This window comes from Montipora foliosa, chromosome 13 (genome assembly GCF_036669935.1).
Source record: "Montipora foliosa isolate CH-2021 chromosome 13, ASM3666993v2, whole genome shotgun sequence".
Classification (NCBI taxonomy): Eukaryota; Metazoa; Cnidaria; class Anthozoa; order Scleractinia; family Acroporidae; genus Montipora; species Montipora foliosa.
Window position 1 is genome coordinate 616,151 of NC_090881.1, and position 21,966 is coordinate 638,116.

The window sequence follows — 21,966 nt, forward strand, 5'->3', positions numbered from 1 at the left end:
GACATTCACTGATTTACCGCTAATCCAAAGAATTGGATGAGTCAGTCCAGTTTCGACATGTCAAACCTGCTTTTTCAACAAAACATTTTCGCATGATCAGTCGCCACGCGTCATCAATATATTTTGAAATTTACAACAGCGTGGCAATTTTCAACTGTCTTAATTCCAATGAGTATTTTCTATGTCTGTTACAGAAACTTGTCTGCCAGAAACCTATAAATTTTTAAGTACAAAAATGAAAAGGTAATTTAAAAGTTTGAACTATCTTGAGTTTCCAAGGAAGTGACTCCTTGGTTGTCATGTGTTTGCCAGAGTTGTTGGAAAATATCCCGACTGTTTGTTTTCGTTTTGTGGTTTTGTGCTTCACTGGTTACGCGTTACTGACACCGAATGCATTTAAATTTTTAACCCATGCTCGATACAAATTTTCGAGGCAGCTTGAAAAGATATGTGAACTGAAAGACCAAGACGTATTTTAATTATGTATACACGCTCACATTTAAACGAGCCTCTGGCTCACCTGGTGATATGTGTCTAAATAAACTGCCACTGCCACTGCCACTGCCACTGCCACTGCCACTGCCACTGCCACTGCCACTGCCACTGCCAGTACTACTGCTACTACTACTACTACTACTACTACTACTACTACTACTACTACTACTACTACTACTACTACTACTACTGCTACTACTACTACTACTACTACTACTGCTACTACTACTACTACTACCACCAAACCATCCAACACGCAATGGCAATCGGCGTTCCGTTTTCCCCGAAGATTACACTCTTAGCAGAGAAAGGCAGTGAGAATTTTCTCTTAATGCATTTGCATGACAAAAACGACTACGATATGTGAAGAAAGAGTTCCCATGTTATTTCTAACAGTGGCTAATACAGTGGCTCGTACTTACGCGCAGTTCATGTACCAAAAAGATAATCCCAAACATTCGGGCGACAAATGCTTTCAAGACAATTGTTCTTGAAAAAAACGTTTGGCCCGCTTGTTTTTAACGTTAACGTTCTTATTTGTCTCTTTTGACGGATTCACGATCTTCAGTAGCCCGAATTTTTTTTTGTCTTGATATGGATACTACGACTTGAGGCACATGTCTCTAAACAGTTTACTTTCCTTTTGAATCTCCAGATTGTGTGTGATAACTATGTTCAAGGAATTGGTGCAAAAGTGTCTTTTTCGACATCACAGCGAACGCCTTTTCGCAGAAGTTCGGCAACTAAATTCGTAGAACGCTACACCAAATTGGCTATAGAAATGACTGAAGAACCGTAAACCGTGAGAGCCAATGCGAAGTAAGGTCAGTCCCTCGGCGTCAACATCGGAGGAAAGGAAAGGAACTTTATTTAAGTGTCTAGTCGTTCTAGCGCTGAAGCACTAATTGGGAACACTGTAAATTGAAATCAACAATTAACACAAATCAAGTCAAATGTTGGTTTTTGAGGAGAAACCGGAGTACCCTGGGAAAACCTCTCGGTGCAGAGTAGAGAACCAAGTGGCTTAAGCTCTTTTATACTGGGAGAAAACGTGGCAGCTGAGAACTTCAGGAGAAAAAGAATTTCAGCCATTCAAATTTCGTAACATTTAAGGAAGTCCTAAGGCATTTTTGGGACAATGGAATAGCTTATTTAATATGAAAACAACAACAACAAGCAAGTTTAGAGACTGTTCCTTTTTGGGTGAGAATCAAAACCTAGCAAATTACCGGGACGATCAATTTTCCTTTTTTTCTTTTACGTTGAAAAAATGTGGAAAAAATATGCCTATGAAAGAAAAGTAGAAACCCAACGGTCACTCAAACCAGCATGGAATTTTTAGATCCTACACTGATCTATGAAGGGAAGTTATATGTCTCTTTCTTTCTCATGTTGTCTCTTAAAGGGGAACATGGACATTTCCATAGTCTTTTACACTTTATGGATGAACCTTAACATGGAAATTCCATGTTTCGTTTACGTGTTATACCCGAAGAGAACGTGAAAATTTCATGTTCTTTCACATTTTATGTGGGAAAAGAATATGGTAATTTTCATGTTTTGTTTACATGTTATGCGTAAAAGGAACGTGGAAATTTCCATCAAGTTCTTTGACGTTTTCAGTAAGTGAAAAAATTTCTATGTTCTTTTTCAAGTTGTAATTGAAAGGAACATGGAAACTTCCAAGTTCCTTCGTGTTCTGCCGTAATAATTTACTCACCATTTCCACTTACTTTTCCTCAGACTAACTCCCTTCAGTCAAAAGCTAACAGATGGCTTGATAATTTACCATTTTCCCCAGGGTGGCACACATAGCAACAAATTACCTCTAGTTTGCCAGTTTAAGTAAAACTCTGAAAATTAATTGTATTTAATGGCTGCCTTTTTTTAGTTTCTGCAGAAATTGTTACGGTAATCAGTGAAATGACCCAACGGTGCCAGTTTTAGAATATCGATAATGTTTTAGGACTTGTTTCACTATTCTCCCACTGCTATCTATCCATAATTATAGCGCAACACGAGTCAAGTTCGAGCCCGAGACAATTTCTAATCATTGACAATAAAGTTGACAGTTACTTGTCAAAATACATTGTTTGTGGCAAGAGATTATGAATCTCTTGTTTGTGGTTAGTCTTACGAAGCTCGTTTCATCCCGACCAAGGGACGCATCAGAGACCTTTCTGCTTGGCAAACTCATTAGGCATTGCGCACAAAGTCCCGTTCGCTAACGAAATGATAATAGCAATCTCGCCTTATATCTCATAAGGATTCCAGACTGCGCAAATTCACGAGTGAAAATTGACAATAAGGTTGACAGTTACTTGTGAAAATACATTGTTCGTGGTTTACATTGTTCGTGCTGTCATCATTTTGTTAGCGAACGGGACTTTGGGCGCGATGCGTAAGGAGTTTGCCAAGCAGAAAGGTCTCTGACGAGTCCCTTGGTCGGGATGTAACGAGCTTCGTAAGACTAAACCACGAACAATGTATTTTCACAAGTTCTAATCAACCCATTTTTTTCTTCTTTATAATATATTGTTTGACTATACATTATTATATCCTCGATCACAGTCTCTTTCGGTCTTCCTTAATAGGTCGGGAACAGGAAAGAAGAGTAGCCAGCCGTCACGACATTTCACTTCCTCGGAAAGTTAAGATAGCTCATACTTTTAAATTACCATTTCATTTTTTACTGAAAAATTTGTAGGTTTCTGGCAGACAAGTTTCTGGAACAGACATAGGAAATACTCATGGGAATTTAGACATTTAAAAATTGCCACGCTGTTGTAAATTTCAAAAATATATTGATGACGCGTGGCGATTGATCATGCGCAAAATTAAAAAAAAGGCAGGTTTCACAAGTCCAAACTGGACTGACTCATCCAATTCTTTGGATGACCGGCATATCAAAGAATGTCGAGGCGGCTGGCAGAGTCTTAATTCTTTCCTGTTCCCGACTTATGTAGGAAGATCGAAAGAGACTGCTTGCAGGGTATAACATCATCATTGTTGTTGCCAAAAAACAAACACAAAAGAAAACGAAGGAAACACAAATCAGGGGCACCCAACGTCAATTTTCGGAAAATATCTGTTCGGAAGACAATTTGAGATCTAGAATTTTTGGAACCATTTGTTGTAAAATTCCTTGCTTGCCTGCCTGTCCTAGGATTTTCGAACATCTAAAACATGGTATAATTGCCCATTTTTAACGGATTTTTACCCTAAAAAGGTCACCTAGAATTTTCGGGAGCCTTTTTTCTGGCTGAAATTTTCGAAAAGGTAAGTTTTGATCCCTATAATTTTCGGATGACTAGACTTTCAGCTAGGGAATCCGAACAGATGAAAAATTTTTAGGGGCTAAAAATATGCCTATATTGACCGCTTATTTAAATACGAAAATACGTTTAACTATGCTATGTTTAAGTGGTTTTGAACTATATTCTCCTTGGGTGCTCCTGACAAATGCCGTTGAGATAAATAAAGTTCAGCAGGTAACCAGGACGAAAGTTTTGCGACATTGTTAGATTTCAAGCACAGATCCTCCGTTGTCACCTATCACCTGTCATGGCTGAGCATATGTTTTGTGTCTGTGTGTGTCTACTTACCAATGCTTACTTATGGGGACGTGGACATAGTTACACACCCGTACTGTGGGGTCCGTTCTTTTTGTGAGGACCAAAATCAGGTCCCCACATATAAAAGCCCTTAAAACTCTACTTTATGGTCAGAAATTGCCTTTGGAGTCCACAAAGTAGAGATCTCCTCATAATGCAGTTTTGTGTTAAAAATACAGACTGGTCCCCATAATGTCAAAAAATAGTGCGTAACTAAAAAGTTGACTTTTTCAATTTTTTTTCTTTGAGAGGTAGCAGCTTAGTGTAAAAAAAAAAAAACAAAAAACAAAAAAAAACCTCACATCGTTTGTTCTGGAAAAATGCCTTAACCGTGCGAATACATACGGCATTTGATCAAGCAGATACACACAATTCCATCTGTGATTTTGCAATATTTATTCTTCTAACAATCACAATCAAACAGTAGTTATTAGGGCAAACTCAGAAATCATAATGTCAACTCATTATTTTGTCAGGAAACAGTAAATGTACGTAGCTCTGTTAAAGTGGTGTTTGCAGTGTACTGACGATGGAACTTGACCTTTTCGAAAACTCACTTGTCTCATAATTATGTACGTTGGCTATTCCTGTTGAGAGCTGGGACACTTAATTAACGGTGCCATTTAGTCATTACGTAGTTTTCTGTAGTAATGAAATACTAATTTTGACATTCAACTTTCCGAGCCACTTGTAGGATCATTGGGAAGTGTAACAAAAAACTTGGACAAGTGGCTGAATGTCAAAATGAGTATTTAGTAATTAAGTCCTCAAAATCCTCGCCGTTCCCAGTAAAATAACTACATGTATACAAACAGTATGTCTTGGCATTTTTGCTCTAAACCCTTCAATTTGAGGGGTTAAGAATCCAGGGCCCGGTTGTTCGAAAGCCGATTAACTTAATCCAGGATTAGTGTAAACTTTTGTTTCATGTTTTTAACTTTTTGGTGAAAGTTTCTTTCGTTTACCTTTGTTTTTCAAGATTGGCTTCTTCTAATGTAAAGTTTTGCCAAATATCAGCGTTGAACAGCATTTAGGAGAAGGGAAATAAACTCCTCGGTTACTGTAATTTTTAATCTGGGATTAACGTTAATCGGCTTTTGAACAACCGGGCCCAGATCCTTAAGCCTTGAGTGGTCAAAGTCTCCTCACCCATTTTCTTATATTTAGCACAAAATTTAAATTCAGGTTTACTATTCTAAAACAATTGATGGTCCCGTTCTTGCAGTGCAATAGCTAGGGTTCTGCCCACTGCATATACCACCATGACTAGCTGCAAATAAAATCACAAAAGCCAATCATTTCCAATCCTTGCTTAACCCAGTACCAGTGGCAAAAAAAAAACAGTGTGAATACAGATCATTGAATGGTGGTCATTCCATCATTATGTTTATCATTAGAATCCAAATTGAATGACCTTGACAAAGTCATGTAAACTAGTCCTGGGAATAAACAGATCTGTTTGGTCCAAAAAAATTAATATTGATAACCTTACTGGGACAATTACATGCTACAAACAAGACCAAAACAACTGCAATGACTACTCAGCTAGTTCCTTCCTAAGTTATAAGCTGACATGCATAAAATTTCACCAAACACAAATACAGTCGAAGTTCTCACGGCGACCACTCTTGTAAGCAACCAGCTCTAGCCACGACCACCAAAACTCTCTAATTGAAAACTCTCAAAAGCAACCGTTCCCAAAATCAACCGCGACCACCTTTGGGATTTGTCTTTATGCTCTCATAAGGACGGTTCCTACTATTCTTATTGTGCATACGTTCTGCTCTTCTGAGATACTCAGATTTCCTATGGGTAGTGCTTATTAATACAGGCTGCGCAGGATATTTTTGGTTTTAAAACTATGCGAAGAAAGCACAACAGTTACTTAGCAAGTTCTCTTTGTATCCAAAAAGAAAATTAGGGGTAGCCACGCATTTTTCAGAGATAACTAAGCTTCATTTTGGAAAAGAACGCCATACATTGCTTTGTATTTTAAAGTTTTGTATTATAAATATTGTTGATTACTTATCTTTGGAAAATGCGTGGTTACCCCCAATTTTCTTTTTGGATTTCAATAACACTTGTTAAGATCTGCTTTTCCCGCATATTCAGTAAGTCACACAAAAATACCTTTGAATTTAGTAAGCACCCTCCATAAGCGACCACTCAAAGAGTGATCTAAATTGTAAGAATATTTTGGCAGATTTTAATGAGAGTAAAGAAGTTTCCAGTTTTTGTAGGTGCATTCCCAAAAATTCTATTCTGTACCCTTAATACAAATTTACAAACTCCAATTTTATTGCTTATAATTCTCAAGGAACCAGCTCTACAGTGAGTAAGTTGTGACCACTTTTTCAAATTCGCCGGCTGGTTGCTTACGAGAGCTTCTAATGACTTACTCTCTAAAGTTTCTGGATATTTTGTTGTTTTGTATAATTATGTTTAGCCCTAGTGAACTCTCCCTCTGACTGCAAGAGAATTGCCACAAAGAAATATTTATTAAAACAATAATTTTAACTAATCATGTGCACCTTAATTAATTAAGTTACATTATGATTGTGAAGTAATCTTAAGTTTTTGCTTTGGCCGGTTAATCCATCTTTTCTGCATGTACAATGTATAATTAGCTTTTACCTCCATTTCCGGATATTTAAAAGAATTGACATGAAACTGAAAAAAAAAAAAAAGAAAAAAAACAGGTAAAATTTAAGTAACTGTTCTATTTGTTATTTTATGCTTATTCCTGAACTAAGTATGCCATGTGGTTCCCTTAGTAAAAGCTATATCATTCTGCCACTTCATAGTTATTCAAAAGAACATAACAGTATCACAAATTAAGCATGTAACAATAAACCCTTGTATGAAAGAAAGCAAGTGGTGGGCAAAAACCCTCATAGCCAATTATTTACCAGTCTTTTAATAGGTTTAATAGGCTAACAACTTAAAGTACTTTCGATCGTCAACAAGGAAGTTAAACCAAAAATGGCACATGAAACATCCCATAGTGTTGGTCAATAAGCCACTCAAGTTCTCAAGTAATCAGATCATACAATACTTTACATACACTGTACATCTATGTACACCTGAACGGTTAGAAAATCATCGACTGCATGAAAATGGTGATCAATGATGATAATGATGATAAAACTTACTCATTTTAAAGCTACCAAACCAACAAGATTCTCAGGTGACAATGAAGAACATATAAGGTAAATTTTATAAAACATATATATATATAGTGACCAGGATTAATTCACCGTTTCAGAAATACCAATCACTCAAGATTTGAAAGTAGGAGAGTTTTTCTTTTGTGTCAGCCCTTACCTCTTGCTCAACAGTCCCCACCCCCCCCCCCCCCCAGCACCTCTCTTCCCCCAATATATGTTGCAATGTCTATTGTTTAGGCTTCCTGATGACAACAATTATTATTATAACAAAAGGTGAGAATAAGAGGCCTTTTTGTCCCAAATTCCAGGCGAATAACCCAATGAAAAATGCAATCAAAAACAGTTGCCAGTGCTCCAGTCTGTGACTGTTTTCGTTACCATGGCAAGTAAAAAAAAGAAACATTTTGGTGCCAAAAAATTGGAGCTAGTCACCAATTTGGTGACCTGTGTTCCATGGTCGTGTGCCAAGCCCTAGTGTTGTTATCAGTTCAGGGCTCGAAATAACTGGTAGGCAGGCACTTGTTACATTTCCCGGTTTAACATGTTTTTGCTGGGACATGGCCCGTTTTTGGCCGGTCAAATTTGAAAAATTTGAACAATCATAACTTTTGCAATAGTGACCCCAGGTTGCATGAATGATGATGATTACAGTAACATGGATAATGTCCCTCATTATGGTCAAATATTTCCAAATTAAATATTCTTAAGTGCAAATGACCAAGAATTTGTCCGGTCACTACCCAATTCTGACAGGACATTGTCTGTTGACGAACCATTATTTTCAAGTCCTCTAAGTTATTATTTGTGGTCTTGAGCTTAAAGTGAGATGGCATGAAAAATTATTTAGGGATACATCTTAGTGACACTTACCATTTAGCGATGCAATGACTCTCATCGAGACACATCTTAAAATTATTTGTTTCAATTAGCATGTCGAAAGAGGTCGTATCAGTGATCCGTAAAATACTCTGACCTTGTGGTGGAATTCGATTTCAATCAGATGGGAAGGCAAGGATAAAAACTTTCTCGAAATAGATAATATCTGCTTAGATGACAGTTTAAATTACTGGTTTATGGCGACGAAAGATTTACATTGATAGGTGCATTATGAGCACATTGGTCAATCTGTTTCAATTTCATAAAGAAAGATAGTTATTGCTCCTTTTAAACAAATGTGGTTAACATTGTAAGGACATAGTCACTTCCTTGCATGATTAAAGATAGTGAAACATTGCTGCAGTTCTTTAAAATCCGGGTGACATCACAGGGGCATGGTCCCTTTGGTATAATTTTTGATCATTCTAATTTTATATTTGTACTGTAGATGGGGTTTTCACGTCTCGGGATTGTGAAGAAGTTGCATGTGCAGAGGAAGACAGTAACTAAGGTACACTTCATCAAGCCCTGATTATGATGCTGAGATAGTAAACGTGACCATCCAGTGTGGCAACTGCATGTTTTTCATTGTGTAATGCTGCATGGGAAAATACGCTAGTTGACAGTTGTTTTAGCCCAGCTTTTGCTGTGGAAATATGAATTAAGACCTTTGTGTTAGGCAAAGTAAATTCTATTTCAAGATAAAAGAAATGTCATTTTTTTGTTATTGTTATTTTGTTTTGTTTAATTAATCGTTTCAGCCAGAGATAATTTCTTAATATTTACCATGTTTTATTCTGCAATTGGCTGTGGCTCTTCAATATTTTCACGTTTTTTGGGTAACATTGTGGGGACCAATAGAGACCTCCTCAACTGTTTTAAATCTGTCACCATGAAAGATAGCTGTACATTGCTTTTGTTACACAAAATCTGTGTAACATTATGGGGACATGGTCAGTCTGTTGCATCATGAAAGAAAGATATTTATAGCTGCTGTTACACGAATTTGGGTAGCATTGTTGGGACATGGTCACTTGCTTGCATGATGAAAGATAGTGAAACATTGCTGCTATTATTCAAAATCTGGGAGACATGACAGGGGCAATTGGTTCCTTGACTATTATTTGTGTGCTGTAGATGGGGTGGTCACGTCTCGAGATTGCGAAGAAGTTGTGTGCAAGGGAAGACAGTTGCAAAGGTATACATGTACTCTGTAGGTCAAGCCCAGATTATAATTATGCTCAGATACATGTAGTAGACATGTATGTGACTTGCGGGAGAGCATTTTTCGTTGTGCAACGTTGCATGGGCTAATACTTAAACCTCTTCAACTGCAGTTTATCACCATAAAAGATAAAAGAAGCACATGACTGCTTTTTCAAAAAATTGCGGGAAACATCCTAGGGAAATTGTCACTTGCTTATGCTATATGAACAGTTTGTTTAATTACAGCCTTTGTGCTTGACTGAATGCAAGTCTGCAAGCATGCAAACCTTCTTTCAGAGTCAGATCTAAAGTTACAATAATTAAAAGAAGTTATAACCCCCCTCCCCCCTATCTTTGCATTTCTTTCAACACTTTTTACATCTCATGACTATAATTGTCAGCACTTACAGGGTGTACATGTATGTTGCCCCTGCTCTCACTTGTTAGAAATAATATTGGACCAAATAATGCAGCTCATGTTGATTTCTTTATGTTGCTTATGCATTGTAAACGTAAATTTGCACTTGTATGTACATTGTGTTCATTAAGTGTTGTGCCTACATGTATATTTATGGACCAGTGCTTGTCTTACTGGGAATTGGGCTTTAAACCCATTCATCCCTGAAGCGTCTCCCATTGACAACTAAAATTAATCGTCTGGCTTAAGACAGAGTAAAATTTGTATTTGTCTTGACAACTCAACTCTGTAAATTTACCAACACAATATAGCAGCATCTAACGTGATCAAACAAAAAATGAGGTGTTTCTGTATTATTGATATTTGATTAGGCAATATTCTCCATAACTGATCCCAACCAAGAGGTTTATTTGGTGGTCAGAATAGAGAAAGTCTTACAGGGCAGTATCGGTTCCTGTGTTGAAGCATACCTCAAGTCTGGAGACAAAATTCAAAAAAGCTTCACAGAAAGCACACAAACTAGCTGAAATCTGCTGCAAGAGCCTTGGACTATATGGCATGCCATTCGGATGGACTGCGAGGTGAGTCTATATCTACATCTACGTTAATTTTATTAAGTTGGTAAAATTCATTACAGACATCACACCAACTCTGAAGTACAATGTAGGTGGCTCTTTCGTTAGAACATCAAACTTACTAGTGCGGGACTCTAGGCAATTCGACACTTGGTGTCTCTAAATAACTGATGAGAAATAACTTCAATCACTTTGTTACCACAACCAAAAATAACCAGATCTTCTCGTCCTTGTGGTCAAGAGGGTTATCTAATCTACACAAGTTGAGTTGAATCAACTATTTGGTAAAGGTGACCCGGTCATCAGAAGGTCATACAACTTTACAATGTACAACAGTTACTGTATTCTAGTCAAACGCCTTATCAATGAAGCATAGAACATTACAGTATTAATTTTTAGCGCTACTTATGACCAGAAGGTACATTGTATACGTTGGCACTGTTCAAGGTTTTTGTTCTGTTTTTGTTTTGTGAGATGGATTGTCAACAGCAAGAAACATTATAACCTGACTCAGCTTGTGTATTTTGGAAATGTATGGAGGCTGGATATAGAGAACTTGTCCAATATTTTAAGGAGCAAGGGTGGCACAGTCAGTTAGTGCGCGGCCTTGGTGCATAAGGTCCCGAGTTTCGATCCCCGGATCCCACATGACCCCTTGTTTCGACTTCTTTCCTTTCACTGTAGCCTAAGTAGCTTTATATAAGATACCATTAAAACAGAGCACTGATGGAAAGAGGGGGGTAAAATGAGTGCACCGTCAGCTTCCTGGGAGAATACTCTCTAGAGAGTAAAGGAACTTCCGACGTTAAATAACGTGTACCTTTACCTTATGCATGAACTGAGTCATATCGGATAAGGGACCTTTCTTTTGAACGGGAAAGGGATTTAGGGAGAAGAGGTGAATTTTCAATTCAGTGTCTCAACCTTTTTGCCACTGCTTGCAGCTACCAAATTTGCCCTCTGTTGTTTTGATTAGTAGTTGAGTCATGTTATGTCCCATTTTGCTATCCTGAGTATTTTCAAATGTTCTCAGGGTTAACATACACTAACAAGGATGGAATTATGATTAAGTTTTGGTTTTGAATTGCATTCTCACCTAAAGTTCAATTTTCTATCCAAAGAAAGGAAAGTGATGGGCACTTATTTTGCTTAAGTATGTGTCCCTTTATATAACTGAGTTTGTTGCTGCGTTTGTTGAAAACCAACTAGAAGGGCGTGGTCCCTGATTTCAGTATTGTTAAAATGCATAAAATTTTCTTGTTTTTTTGTTTTGCTCTCTTTTTTTAGACCATTGTTCAATACTGAGGGGGAAGTGGACAGCAGTGACATTTCATCAATTTACAAACAGGTTGGCAGTCTTTTTGTTGTTTCTGTTATTTGGATGAACACCTTTATTCCTCTATTCACTTCTTTCAGAATATGCATGAACAGTTGCAACCAAAAAACTTCTATTGAGCAACTGCTATCTTGCCCACACGAGTTGCCCCTTTTCTTGCACTTAAAGTGCCTCTGTGACCAAAATATCAATTCTTATTTTTCTTTGGATTTCAAAACTATGTTAACTAAGCACTAAGCGACCAAACGTTCAAGCCTTGATTTCAAAAAGACACCTGATTATTTTAACTGGAATTTTGCTATTTAATGGTCTGCCATTACTAAATTTAAGCTCTTGAGAGAGCTGTATCGAGGAGAAAAATGACGTCAAAGGCTCTCTAGTTTAATAATGCAATGCGTGTGTATGCCAGAGAATTAAAATGCAACACAGGAGTTTTGGACTTTCAGACTTTTAAACTTGCGTTTTGCATGTATATGATAAGCTGCATTCGCACGCTAAAATTTTAAGCTACAGAGTGAGCCTTTGACGTCACTTTTTCCTGGATCCAACCCTCTGAGGTCCAATTGGTCAGTTTTGAACACGGGTAATGGTGGAAATTGAAATCCAAAACTTACGCTCAGAGTAAATGGCCATAGTAATTGTTCAGATTCTCTCATGGACAGAGGATGAAGCGGCCTTGAATGTATTTTAGGGTTCCTTTGATCCTTAAATTTAGGATTTTTTGTTTTGCAGGACAGGGAAAAGCTTAGCGATGATGAAATGATTAAACTGCTGACAAATTACAGTGTCACGTAAGTTTGGAGCCGTTGTGACCAGAAATTAATGACAGAAACAATAATTATCAAAATGAGAGTGGAAAGATTTGATTAAACTGGAATTAATTATTGCTTTCTTTATTTTCGTTTGGGTGTTTCTCATTTTGTCTCTGCTCGTTTCTTTTCATTTTGTCATGTTTGTTTTGGAATTTTAAGAGCGTATTTACAGTGATGATGGGAAAGAATATCAGTGTAGGCTTTTTCAGCAAAGAAAACACTGAAACACGATGTATGGCATAGAAATTTCCTTACAAATATTTCCTTACCAAACTCAATTTCTGGTTCTTGAAAACTCCTTGCATACTCCTGGAATTTTATATACAAAATCCAGCACGAACCCTGTCATTTGGGATCGAGTCTTTTGTGACCATTTTGAGCATGACTGAACAAACAAACCAACAGGAGGCTCACAACAAATCCAAACAGAACAGAAAGTATGGAGCTGAAGAGGAATTTCTGTAGGGTTGGACGTCAAAAAGAATCTGTAATGGAAGGGTCACTATTCTAAGAAATTCTACGAATTCACTGATAAAATTAGAAAAAGATCTCACGAGCATCAATGATTGCTTAACTTTTTTTGTCAATTTTAGGAGAGAGAAATTTAAACAACAACTGATACCCGGCACTTTAAAAATCTCTGTCAAGACCCACAGTGAAAGAATAACAAGTAAGGGGTCCATTGAGGAGTACAGTATGCTTGAATATATTTATGAAATTCCCTGGCCGGCGGGACCTGTATAAAGGAAACTCAGGAATTGTTACGCCAAGTGATGACTTTTTTTTTTTTGTAAAGTTGAATGAATTTTTAGTCTTTGGGGTGAAGTAGAACAAACTGTTCGTCCAATCATATGTCTATATTGGCATAAGATGTTACAGGGGGATGTTGAAGAACCCAAACCGTTTGCCCCTGGGGACTCATGTTATGATGCGTTAATTTAAAAACAAAAGACGTTGACTGTGCCTCAAAAACCTTGTCCAATTGGTATGTACCTTAAATGTATATCACACGGCTATTTATTCGTAGTCGAAGCAGGGCTTCCATTGAAAAGGCGTGCACTGATTTGTACTAGAAGGGATCCTAGCTCAACTGTTTTAGCAGGGATGTGGTATTTTTATAGCTCAGTTTGTAGAGCATTGCACTGGCATCGCAGAGGTCATGGGTTGAAATCCCGATGAAGCCACCTGAAATTTTCTGGTGTCTATAAATGGCAGTTGCTTATGTTGACAAGATAAGTGCGAAGATCACTTCACTTTTTTTCGTAGTGATAAACAAACCAAAAAATCCATCATTTAAAAGGGAAATAACACGAACAGCATTTTATTAATTAGATTAATTAAATTGTTTGTTATTTAATAGTTATAGCAGCAGTTTCACTAGCAACCTTTGTGGCTTCCCTAATGGTGTTTTTATTAGAATCCGCCTTACAAGAAGGGGTTTCTCTCCACTACCTAGAACATTCACTAGTCAGCAGGTATTTTGGGGGGAATTATGTGTGTGTGGATGGTGAGTTGAGGAAAAATCATAGACAAAAGTTAGGGTTAGTTTGTAAAATGAGGGGGAGATGTTCACAAAGCAAACTCTCAACCCCGCAATAAGGTTAACAAAAGAAATAAACTCTGTGTGAAATTAAAAACTTTAATTGCAGAAACAGCCAGATAGTACATGTACGAAAAATTAAATCATATAGGAGGGATAAATAAATATTTGACCATGAAAATTTTTCGTTCTTAAAAATGGGAATAATAAAGATGAAAACTCTTTACACTGAAATCTTTGCTTTGTGAACATCTCCCCCTCATTTTACGAACTAACCCTAACTTTTGTCTATGATTTTTCCTCAACTCACCATCCACACACACATAATTCCCCCCAAAATACCTGCTGACTAGTGATTGTTCTAGTTAGTGGAGAGAAACCCCTTCTTGTAAGGCGGATTCTAATAAAAACACCATTAGGGAAGCCACAAAGGTTGCTAGTGAAACTGCTGCTATAACTATTAAATAACAAACCCCAGTTTTCCTACCTCAGCAAAAACTAGCATACAGCTGATTCCAGCTGGCTGTAAGCTGTGCTCCAAGGTCATGCATGAACCGTATAGCGGCTGCCAGAGACGCCGTAGTATGCTTTCGGTTCGACCTTGTCGAGCTGCATCGTTGCTGTATTTTGCGACGACGACTATCGAGACATACTTATTTTTTGTTGACAGATTGTCTGACGTCATCACTGCTTCCCATAAAACCGTGGGATGAATCATGTGGAGTCATTCGGCCAACAGTTGAGGTGGAGGAATTCTGTCAATCATTTCCAGAGGCCGCTCATCCACACACTGCCTACGTTAATAACCTCTATGTTTATCCACTTTCACTCAACTACAGTAACCAAACGGTTTTCTCCAAGGTAAATTTGGATTCTAAATGTAAATGTAAAATGTATGTTTTGTTAATAGTGGAAGTGCGCTTAGAAATCAAGCGAGTTCACAGGCGCCCCACTTTCAAAGTGGTAACAGTTTTGTTTGGAAAGGGCAAAGGGAGAAAATTCAGTCGCAAATGCGACTATATTGGTCGCAATTACAAGCCCTGATTAACTACTCGCTAAAAAAACATTTAGAGGAATAAAAGGTTTATTATGCTTTCGAAGCCATTCATAAAAATCGAAAGATGATTTGACATTAGCATTTATGTTCTCAATGTTGCTCAAAAACTGCCCAAAACAATTAAAAAAAAAACCAACTGGAGTGTGAATAAACGAATACTTCCGACCGCGCAGAGTCTTATCATTTTTCTAAATTTCTGCCTCCCAATCATTATTATAACTAACATGGAGAATGAAAGATAAGTAGACTTTAATTTGTATAGTCACTTTTACTACTTGTGAATTCAATAAAAAATTAAAGCAACACGTCTAGTTTTTACTCGTGTAACTTACGCTTGTAAAGTCCAACTTGTAAATTAATAAATTCAATAGATTTTCTAAATTTACACGTGTAGCCCGGTTCACGATACAATTTTAATGTACAACTGTCGCTTTACGATTGTAACGTAACTTGAATACGCGTGGAGACTACATGTTTAAGTTCCAGTTGCACGAGGTTTATTTGTTCAAGCTGCTTGCCCAGTGCTGCAAGTAGATACTCGAATGCTTCGACAGAGAGGCGATATTTCTCCCCGGGGTGGGGGGGCCTCCCATATGAAACAGACGGGGATGCTCGTCGTCTCGCTTAGGGGTGTAAATTTTGGATTTTGGTATCGCTTAGGGTGTTCCTGGCAAAGCGCCAATATTTTAAGCCGTCAAGGTCTCGTTTTGGGTTCCGCGAAGAAACACAGAATTACGCGAAGAGAAACAGAAGTCAAATTTTCTTTTTAAGTTGTTTTTAGGGATCAAAATTTCTTTAAGCCATGCTCAGATTAGTCTCCTTTAGGGGTCACAAAAAGCTTGAGCCACGCCCAGATGGTCTCCTTTAGGGGTTAAATTCAAAATTTCCGACGAGCATCCCCGTCTGTTCCATATGGGCGTCTCCACCCCGGGTATTTCTCCCGCAATTCACGTGGATTTTGAAGGTCAAACAAGCGTCTTTCCTCAAATATTCTAGGGTGCCAAATAGCTCGGTGACTCAATGGTTCATCAAGTTCTCCTTCGCTCGACGATGACTTACAAGTAACTTATGACTTGTAATTTGCACTTGTAATAATTAATAACAATTAACTATTATTATTTGGACGTTTGTAAAGACACAAGTCGGACTCCAGTAAAACTTTTATTGAATTTTACTCGTACCAAGTTGTACAGGTGTAACGCTACACCTGTAATTACAAGTCGGATTCTTGTGGCAATAACTTGTAACGATGTTTGTCGAGCGCATTTTTGCGTGTACATGCATGTAAAAATACAAGTGCAACTTGAATTGACCTCGGGAAAACATATTTTGCATCTACTTTCAGCACACTAAATTACATGTAAATTAGTGTGTTGAAAGTAGATTCGAAAGAGGTTTTCCAGATTTAGGCGAAGTTAAGTAATACTTCCTTGGTTTTGATAAGCGAAATTTCTCAGAAAATTTGTATGGTATATTTTTTTTCCCTCGGTAGGCCAGAAACATTTCCGTTAAGATTGAATTCAGGGATTCTGATGACGAACATTCGCGACCTCTGAAGGTAACTAAAATCTTTGACTATTTTCTGACCTAGCTCTGCATCGCAACTTCGTATAAAATGACCAAATTTAATGGTCTGTGGGAGAGTGCACGTGAACAGAGCACTTGACGAGGAGTTCTCAAACTTCTATAACTGTGTGCACTCAGTGAATTCAGACCATACTTTGGTGTATATTGTACAGCTGAACTTGCGGATCACCTTCTGTATGCTACATTGTCGTACCAGTTGTTGTCACCGTAAGCTTTCTATTGTATGAATGGATTTTTGCAACTGTTGAGTGAACCGTTGGTTTTGTAGTGTATTTACAAGAAGAAAGGAAGTCCTGGATTCACTACACACGCATACGCAGCTGTGGTCCATCACTGTACAAACCCCACATTTTATGAAGAGGTCAGTCAGTCTCTGTTTGTTAGGTTCAGATACACCTTCTCCACACGTCCTTTGTCCAGAAGGTTAGAGGAATGTTCTAGCCTTTTTTTATTATCTCTAACTTCCTCTTCAAGGGGTATTGTTGGCGCAGTGGTGAGAGTATTTGCCACCTATCGTTGTGTGTTTAAGTTTCGATTGCCGGAACTGAATCGAATTTATTGGTGCCCTTCTCTGTTTCAAGCGGTTTCTCGTCTGGGTAGTCCGGTTACTCCTCACTTAAAGAAACTAACGTTTGAATTGGTTCCCCTCAAATTCTTGTGTTTCACTCACGTGATCAACAGCCATGTTTTTCAACGAAAACAAAAGAAGACGTTAGCATAATGATAGCTTTCAATTCTCGGAGGATTGGATCGGGACACCAACATGGCCGCCATTTCATTGTTTGGGGACACCAACATGGCGGCCGTGACGTCATGTGAAATCCAAGAATAGACTAGAGCGGTTTTCAATTGAGTGTGGAAAGTAATTAGTGAATTGCTTTGGTTTTTCATTACCTCACTCAGTGATTGGTTCAAAGTTCTCGCGCCCTTTTTTCGACCAATTGGAAGTGAAACCAAAACCAATCGTGGCTCGCGTTTTCGCATTTCCTGCGCTTTGTGTCGAGTTCTGATTGGTTTACTGGATTGTTTCCTTCCTTTATGATTGGCCAAAGTAATTACGTTGGTTTTGGTTTTACGGCACTCGATTGAAACTCGCTCTAATGACTTGAAGTCTTCCACATTATTGCAACACTTGTGCTCTATTTTAAAAGATTGCAACTAAAATAGAATTAACAAATCGAAAGTGGTTCAGCGTTGTCTGCACTCTTATCGACAACGATATTCGTCATCACAGTGGTCAAAATGTTGTGGAGTCACGAGGTGCAGACGAGTGAGTCCACAACAAATTGTGACCACCTTGATGATGAATCTCGTTGTCGATAAGAGTACAGACAACGCTGAATCACTTTCAGTTAGTTTTTTTACCACAATATTCAACGCCAAAGAAGTGTTTATTTCAGAGCGTGACCAAAATCGTGACACAAAGAAACAGCAAGCGTTGTCTATAACTTTCTAGCAATATGATTGGTTTATTTTCCAAAATGAGCGTTCCTGATTGGCTGTTGCATTTCGTGACAAATTGACGCGAGCATGACGCGAGCAGCGTTGTCTAGACTCTTATCGACAACGGCAAATTGGCCAATCAGATTGCGAGATTACAAGCAATTTTGGCAAAAATAGCGATTTGTCATTTGTGAATGTTCCTGGCCTAACTGGAGTTGCCAGTCTAAAGAAATTTGCCTTTCTCAGATGACGTGTTCCTGATGATCGTAGTAGTACCATTCTTAATGGAATCGTGTGATGGTTCATCCCTTTTGAGGTCTCATCCATGGGTAGGGTTGAACCGCAGATATCGCAAAATATAATGGGATGACAGGGGTTGCTTGCGGTGCCTTTACTCGCTGATGTTTGAGAACCAATGAAAAATTGAGAAAAATGAGTTTACGGACAAGTAACCCGTCAGGCCCAATTTTAGCGACCGACGCCATAAGAGCGAAGTTAAAAATGGGCTTGATCGGAGGTTACCCTGCCACAATTTACTTCCGGGCTTCTGTCACTCTGAGGTGGCAGTTAGTGGAATGCTACCACTTTTTATACTTGTCAATTAATGGGAGCAGGGTCACATTTCTGGTTAGCAGTATCTCTAATTTTAACTTTGCCTTGGGCAACCTTTCATTTAGCCTCATTATTTATATTTCTCGTTACAACACGCCTATTTGCTCACAGGTTAAAATCAAGCTCCCGACTCAACTAACAGAGAAGCATCATGTGTTTTTCACATTTCAACACATCGCCTGCGAGCAGACCAAAAGTAGCACTGGAACCGGATCATACAAGGGAAAACCGGCGCCCATAGAGACACCAGGTCAGTGGTGCTGTGGAACGCATTCTCTGAGGTCTTGAAAGCCCGAACAAGAGAGGACTTTTAAGAACTTACGTCAACTGAACCTAGTTTAATAATGGCCAATGTCCAACAAGTCTCCTGTAGATCTGCGGTAGAAATTCGGAAGTCGAAAGGTTGTTGGTTCGACTCCTGTTCGGAGCACTCCGATATTTTGCGAGTATTCCCGAGTCATCATCTTCGATATATACACATAAAATATATTTGTATTTCAATCGTTTCACAGATTTAATAGAAAGGAATTCCAGACCTTACGTAATGATTAATGAGGATTCTCTTCTTGCCATAAAACGATGAAGGCCGATTGATGAAGAGAAGTTCTCTCACCGCCTTTCTTTTGCCGAGTGGCTTGAGTCGCGCAGCCTTTTTTGTGTGTTTTCTTGGATCGTTGTAAGGGCATTCCTCATTGTGGTGTATAGTTTGAGAATTTTATCCCCCCTCCCCCCCCAAAAACAAACAAACAAACAAAAAACACACACCTAAATTTTTTAAATTTAAATTGTGAAGATGTACGGAATTAGCAGGGGCAAAACACTTAATTACGAGGAGGTGAGTAACAGTGTTGCACACTTTAATGGACAGGTGGCTGTAATTGTATCTTTTTGTTGTTTCGTTTTTATTTTAGTTGGTTATGCCTGGATGCCAGTTCTGCAGGGAACACTGTAAGTTACTAGTAGAGTTGAACGCTTGTTTACAGTGCATTGAAGTTGCCCAGGGCCCTTTGAGATTAGCAGCTCGAATGTGAAACACATTATGGCCCGGTAACTCTAATGGTCGCATTTTAATTTCATGATATTGGTAAACGAATTTACTATGCGTCTTAAATTTATCTCAAACTTTACATTTGTGTTTTGACTCGAGCTTTACTTGTAATCGTTCTTGCTTCAGAGTCAAAACAGAGGAAACCAATCTCCTTGTTGGACAGACAACGCTTCGTGGCTATTTGTCTGCCTATTATGGTGGATTGAAAATGGTAAGATTTTTCAAGAATAGCCTAAGCTTGTGCATTTGAAATTAGTTTGAAAAAAGCCGCCGCAGCTTCGATTTTCTACATACTGGAACTATTTTGCCCAACACTCTTTACAAGCATTAAGTTCCTGATAGTAAAATAATAAAAAAAAAACCTCGGTGTTTTATGTGTACTTTTGCATTTTAAATTTTTGGAGGCAAAACTTTAATTAAGATCGCTGGGTTTTTCGAGAGGTGGAAACCTACAAACTTATTGTCCAGTAATAAACGCTTGCAGGACCAAGTAAGTTATCCATGGTGATGATAATAATATGATGATAATAAATAAATAATTAGCAATAATCACATTTTGCCTCCACTTCTCAACCGGACACTCGAGCAAGATGATGTATTGGCTCGTTGCCTAGCCAAGCCATCGTGCCATTTATTAGCATTGAAATGGGTACAAAAACATTTATATATCAACCCTATTATAAAGAGAAGAGCAATACATCAGGGTCGGACATGTAAACCCCTAAAAACCAGCAGGTGGAAAAAACCGGGGAAAGTGTACCTCCGACCAAGGCAGTGGTACTACCCTTTGGGTTCTAGGGTATTCTTGTTGAAAAACACTGACTATCTGCAATGTAAAAGAACGTTAACATAAACAGCCTAACGAAGGCATAAAGCATTCTTTTCAGCGCGATATATATAGTTTACGTCATAGAAAGTGCGGCGTACGGGGTTTTATTCACAAATTGTTTGTGTCAAAAACCCGAACGAGCGAGGAACGAGCGAGTGAGGGTTTTTGACACAAACAACGAGTGAATAAAACCCCGTACAAAGCACTTTCTATGTCGTGAACTGTTTATTACACATAAGACGAGAATTTTCATTAAAATAGTTTTCTGAACGCAAATTAGAAACAAAAACTCACTAACAATAGAACCAAATGCGAATTTAATTTAATTCAATAACAAAGTACGATTTGCACGAGATGCACGAGTGATTGGCATGGAAACGCCTTTACGCTATCGTTGATTGGTTATACTTCCACATGTGAAATAGCTGTACGCCATTCTGATTGGCTGTATAAGGCTTTTCCACCTGTGAAAATAAAGCGTATAGATTTGTACAAATGAGCTTTATGGAATAAAATTCTCATGTTATGTGTAATAAAACAATAATTATACGAAAGTGGACTTGTGCACGCGGCGAAGATTGACTGTAAATGACAAAGCCAATTAACATCAAACTACAAACCTAAATCCCACAAACCACTGCGCACCTAACACGGCTCACCAGGCCTCTGATATGTACAAAATAGCAACTTATGCTAATTTACAATTATCACAAATTACAATTATGCCCCTTGTAAAACAGGCACCAAGAGATTATTGGATAATATACACATTTCATTACGGCAAAGGAGTGCACGACAAAGAAACAAGATGCATCTCGAATGACGTGTACTGTAATCTTTTACTTCTGCTTGCATTAAGCTGTGGGGCGGGACTGTTTCCTGAGGTTGTTTGCCCTTTCATTGATTTTATCCATTTTCTCTAGACCACTGGCCCTGAATTAAAATGGGTAGACGGGGAAAAGCCTTTATTCAAAGTCTCCACCAAGCTTGTATCCACTGTCAACACAGAGGTTAGTTTTGAATTTGCATATCGTACATCTGTTTTTAATTGTATGTATGCTCTTTCTTGTCTTACTTTGTACATTATGCAGTTTGGAACACCCTAAGGGATTCTTAAATTTACCAAACTTAAGAATGTATGATCGAAAAACTTGGTAACGGTAATCATGCAAGATTTGCTTGCGACTGACTGAGTTTCATACTCTTAAAATTCAGTTTCTTACGGTATACGCTGTGACGCTAATTTAGTTACAGAGTATCTGGAGCAGACACTAGTTCCCAAATACCGAGGCCAATATCCCAACTGTTTCAAACTGCCTGTTCCTTTCCTCTGTCTTGGGAGTGTTCAAAT

At 38.2% G+C, this 21,966-nt stretch overlaps 1 protein-coding gene across 1 annotated transcript; it reads left to right on the forward strand.

Moving 5' to 3' along the window:
* The first annotated feature begins 10,031 nt into the window (after positions 1 to 10,031).
* Positions 10,032 to 21,721, forward strand: LOC137983540 (dedicator of cytokinesis protein 9-like). The gene is made up of 12 exons (XM_068830694.1): positions 10,032 to 10,357; positions 11,639 to 11,699; positions 12,420 to 12,478; positions 13,093 to 13,169; positions 14,710 to 14,900; positions 16,589 to 16,654; positions 16,952 to 17,044; positions 18,850 to 18,988; positions 19,650 to 19,686; positions 19,913 to 19,997; positions 21,539 to 21,625; positions 21,707 to 21,721. Exons 1-12 carry the CDS (start codon positions 10,335 to 10,337, stop codon positions 21,719 to 21,721), a joined length of 933 nt encoding a protein of 310 aa, XP_068686795.1. The 5' UTR covers positions 10,032 to 10,334.
* The last annotated feature ends 245 nt before the right edge of the window (positions 21,722 to 21,966 follow it).